This window comes from Vicia villosa, linkage group LG4 (assembly GCF_029867415.1).
Source record: "Vicia villosa cultivar HV-30 ecotype Madison, WI linkage group LG4, Vvil1.0, whole genome shotgun sequence".
Taxonomy (NCBI): Eukaryota; Viridiplantae; Streptophyta; class Magnoliopsida; order Fabales; family Fabaceae; genus Vicia; species Vicia villosa.
In genome coordinates, this window is record NC_081183.1 from 140,824,472 (window position 1) to 140,829,929 (window position 5,458).

At 35.4% G+C, this 5,458-nt stretch overlaps 1 protein-coding gene across 1 annotated transcript; it reads left to right on the forward strand.

Annotated features, from left to right (window-relative positions):
* Window positions 1-3,735: 3,735 nt before the first annotated feature.
* On the forward strand, window positions 3,736-5,458 carry LOC131599796 (berberine bridge enzyme-like 21). The gene has a single exon (XM_058872049.1). It carries the CDS (start codon window positions 3,737-3,739, stop codon window positions 5,360-5,362), a length of 1,626 nt encoding a protein of 541 aa, XP_058728032.1. The 5' UTR covers window position 3,736; the 3' UTR covers window positions 5,363-5,458.

Consider the following 5,458-nt stretch of genomic DNA (forward strand, 5'->3'; position numbering starts at 1 on the left):
GTTAAACACAGGTAGGTGAGGATGAGTCAACATTTTGATAACGTCGGCCCCCGATCTTTGAAGTTTCGCATCCAACTCGATCGGACCCTTCGAAGAAAATCGGTCGAAAGTTGTCCACAAAACCGCTAAATCTTCGTCGTTCTTGACCTCGAATGTGGTGAACTCAACGTCTCCACCGTCGTTAAGCGATGGCGAGCGGTACTCAAGCTTGACAATCTTTCGATTTTCCGGATATTGCAATAGCGTGTTGAGCGACATTATCAATTCCGCAAACGGCGTGTCGCGCGAGAAGTGGAATTGGAACGGCATCGGGTAGTCACCAGTGAAGTAGACAAATGCTAGGTGGGGGTAGGTTTGTGTCATTGGTGTTTTGTGGTGTGATGAGGATAAAAAAGATTGTGTTGTATTTATAGACTTATTGGAGTAATAATGGCCCAACAAACCTTATCTTACATTCAGTGGATGTTTCGGAAATGAACTTCCGAAATAAGTCCAAAAACATGTATATTACGGAAATGAACTTCCGAATTATGCAGAAACAAAGGTGAAAAATCACATTTTGTGCATTGCATTATGTTTTAAGATAACAATAACAATTACATACAAAATAAGCACAACATAAACAATGACAACATTAAACATACTTATATTATATATGTATTGAATCGGTTTGATTTTACATGGTAGACGACAATACATACAAAAATGACACGCACCGGCCATTACAAAAAAACGGTCCGGTCAAAACTAAAATCGGTGGCGCTTAGATCTAAAATCGGTATGTTCTTCGACCGCTCTCTATTTTCCTCACGCTCTTGCTTCATCATTTCTTCAAACTCCGCCATTCTTTCAACGAAAGGATCCGGCCAAGTCTCTGCCTCATTTGTATGATGTGCCGTCCACTGACAAGAGGTAGCCGGTATAGGACACCCCGGTTTCAAAAAAACTTGCACGAAGTGGCGCGATCTTAGATACCCGATACATATGATGCGGCTCGACGCGTCCAAAGGCCAGCGACTATGAAGTGGAGAGATGTTTACCTCAAATTGTAGCTTTCTATGCTCTATTTAACGTGATCAACGGTTTGAAACTTGATTTTGAGACGAAAAATTGATTGATATTGATGGAAGTTTTGGAGAGGGTTTGAGTTTGTTTTGGAGAAAAATGATGAAATAGTGAAGGAGGGATAATGGTAAATGAACACATTATTTCAGAAATGTACTTCCGAAATAATAGCTGACTGTTAAAAACAACGTATTTTTTGAAATTTCATCCATTTCGGAAATACATCTCTGAAAACACCAAATTTTTGGAGATTTCGGAGATGCATTTCTGAAGTCTGAAAAAATTAAAAAAAAAAAAAACTTCGAAGATACATCTTCGAAACATGGGCAAGTTGGGGTTTTCGTTGGGGTCAATAAAGAAATTCTCAATTTTTTTTATAAAATTCCTTTATAAAATATGTCACGTGGCATGTGACAATCCATAAGTATTAAAAGTAGAATTTATCCTCTGCAAATACTTATTTTCCATTTGTGTCCCATGATGAATGCAGAGAGAATTTGTTCTCAAAATTTTCAAATACTACAAAAATTTAATTGAATTACTTTAATAACTATACACAAAACACAACAATAGGTTCTCCGCTATATAGTTTATTAGTCATAATAAATTCCAGCTTTTAAAACTGCTCTCTCCATTTACAGCTAGCCTCTAATGTCATCTAAAAAATTAACTAGATCCACAAGACACTAACAACTTTCCCAACCAAAAAATCCAGTAGGCATGTGAAAACCAATCCAAATCCTGATTCTTCAAATATTGTTTTTAAACACTGTGAGATTTTATTATGTCATAAAGTTATCTTTATGCAAAAAAAAAAAAATTCTTTTATGAATTGATTAATGAAGAAGCAAGTTATGAGTTTTACACATTACCCTGTCATAAGCCATTTATCCAAACATGGCCTAATATTCACACAGCTGACATGTTGGTGACAGTAGAATCCAGGTCCGGACAATATACTTATAAGCGGACAAATGTGATTCAACACTTAATCTAAGTATATTAGAACCGCAACACAACCACAACTATATCAAAGGATTTAGTTTAAAATTATTTTTAAAATTTATAAATTATAAATGTTCCTAAAACTAAAACTAGCGGAACGGAGGGTAGCGGAATGAAATAGAATAGAATGGAGCGGAATTAAATAGAGCGGAACATAAATTTCATTTCATTGTTTGGATATTTTACGACGGAGCAAAACTAATATTCCATTCCACTGTTTGGAAATTGGACGGAACAGAAAGTATTATAATATTTTTATTCCATTTTTACCCTTTACTTCAAAAACATTACTATGATCAATGTAAAATTTTGAAGGACAAAATTATAATTGTGTTATTAATTTATTTCATTCTATTGGATACACTCCAATTTTGGTGGAATGAAAAATTAACTAAACTAGTGATATTGGATGGAATAAGTTCCATAATATTCCATTTCATTCCGTTAATTTTTTGTAAAACCAAACAATATAACATAACATGATCCCACTTCATTTCATCCATTTCCATCAATTCAAACATACTCTTAGGATATGTTTGGATATCACGAAAAGAACGGAGCGGAATGGAAGCAGAGTGAAGTGGGATGGAACGCAATGGGACGGAGCGAAACGAAGATAGCATTCCATTGTTTGAAAATTTTAGGACGGAATAAGGAAAATTGTCCATTCCGCCCAAATCTGAGGGAAAGAAATATGGTAGTAAGTGATAGATCGGAATGGAATCCATATCACTTATTTCCGCTCCGCTCCATCCGTTTTTAAATTATTCAAACAATAGAATATTATTTTATTTTATTTCATTCTGCTCCGCTTCATCTGATTCCAACAATTCAAACAAAGGCATAGTGTTTCTTATAATTTATTTAAATTTACATTTCAATTATGTTTTAGAACTTAGGTTTTGGGCCATATAGATGTCTAGGTCTAGAAATAACTCTGACATCCTCCTTTCCTCACTAAATCAAAATTTGTTCTATTTGAAAAGCAAATGAAGCTCTAATTGATTTACAAACAATATTAGTAGTAGGAAGGTTGGTTAAGGTTTCCACACCTATTTTTGGGATGATACGCAGGTAAGGAATACACCTCTTAAATTTTAGTTTCTTAAACATCAATTATATTATTTATGATAAAAAAAAAAAACTCTTTTTGTGGTGATATGCAAGAAGGGATAAAATATAATATGATATACCTATCGTTAGTTGGTTTAATGGTGATTAATGCTGGTAGGGAGGATTACAGTTCGATCCTCCGTCGATCCCCGCAACTACAATTAGGAGGTGACTGGAACCACTTGATGACAGAACTGACTTCCGAACCGGATTAAACCGGTAGTTATAAAAAAAAATATATGGTCAACAAATATTATATTATTTATTATAAGAAAAAACAACTATACCTACTGATAACAAAATTACTAACGAGTAAAGAAAATATTTGATAGAAAAGTTAACGATTTTTATTTGTGAAGCATTAACTACGCACATTTTCAAAACAAATTTGTTATTTTAAGATTTTAAAGAGTGCCACTCGTTAGCATTCATTATGAAATTTGACGTCAAAATCTCGTCCTATGTTTAGACTACTCGTTGAAATTTCAACATGTAACTTCTATAAAAGCCACACACATTCACCATAACCTAACTCACAGAACAAAACATTCCAATGGCAAAACCAATACTATTCTCTCTATCTTTTCTTCTTCTATCTGTTTTCTTCTATACAACCTTAGCAGCACGACAACCATCATCAGAATCTTTGTCCACGAATTTCCTTAACTGCCTCCAACAAAACACCACAGATCCATCCATTCCCAGCATAGTTTTCCCACAATCAAACCCTTCATTTTCCACTGTCCTTCAAAACTACATTCGTAACTCACGTTTCAACACATCCTCAACTGCCAAACCATTAATCATTGTTACTCCTAAACAACCCTCACATATTCAATCCACCGTTATCTGCGCCAAAAAAGCCAACATTCAAGTCAAAATCAGAAGCGGTGGACATGATTACGAGGGTGTTTCTTATATCTCAAGTCAATCACCCTTTATCATCATTGACATGTTCAATCTAAGAACAATCAACGTTGATGTCAAAAACGAGACTGCTTATGTTCAAACAGGTGCTACACTTGGTGAACTTTATTACGGAATTTATAACGCGAGTAAGGTTCATGGCTTTCCTGCTGGTGTGTGCCCAACTGTTGGTGTTGGTGGTCACGTCAGTGGTGCAGGGTATGGTGCAATGTTGAGGAAATATGGTTTAACTGTTGATAATGTCATTGATGCAGAAATTGTTGATGCTAAGGGTATGCTTTTGAATAGGAAATCAATGGGAGAAGATCTGTTTTGGGCTATTCGAGGCGGCGGCGGTGCTAGTTTCGGTGTTATTTTATCTTATACTGTTAAATTAGTAGCAGTTCCTGAAACTGTTACTGTTTTTAGAATAGAGAAAACTTTGGATCAAAATGCTACTGATATGGTTGTTCAATGGCAACAAGTTGCTCCAACTACTGATAATAGGACTTTCATGAGGCTTCTTTTGCAGCCTATAAGTTCTCCGACTGAGAAAGGAGCAACAACGATTAGAGCTTCTGTGGTTGGTTTGTTTCTCGGAGGTGCCGACGAAGTGGTGGGAATTCTAGGTAAAGAATTTCCAGCTCTAGGATTGAAAAAACCAGATTGTCTTGAAATGAGTTGGATTAATTCTGTTGTGTGGTACAACGACGAGAAGAAATTCAAAAGCGGTGCAAAACCGGAGATTCTTTTGGATAGGAATCTTAACGCGGCGAGTTTCGGGAAGAGAAAATCGGACTATGTTCAGAAAGCTATTCCCAAAGAGGGATTGGAATTGATATGGAAAAAGATGATTGAGTTAGGAAAAGTTGGATTTGTTTTCAACCCTTATGGTGGAAAAATGGATGAGATTCCGGCCGACGCGACGCCTTTTCCTCACCGTGCTGGGAATTTGTTCAAACTTCAATATTCAATAACTTGGAAGGATCCAGCACCTAATGTTACATTGGAGAATTTGAATCAAGCTAAGAGTCTTTATAGTTTTATGGAACCTTATGTGTCAAAGAATCCTAGAAGTGCTTTTGTGAGTTATAGAGACCTTGATATTGGGATTAATAATTTTGGTAAGGATAGTTATGAAGAAGGTAAAATTTATGGTACTATGTATTTTAATAAGAATTTTGATAGGTTGGTTAAGGTTAAGACTGCTGTTGATCCTGAGAATTTTTTCAGGAATGAGCAGAGTATTCCTGTTCTATCAGCAAAAGTTTAGATTTTAGATTCAATTAGTTGTAAAGCCTATTGGGTTCTTACAAATTTTTGTATAATGATTTCTATGTACAAAACAAAGGCCAACAATGCCTATTTA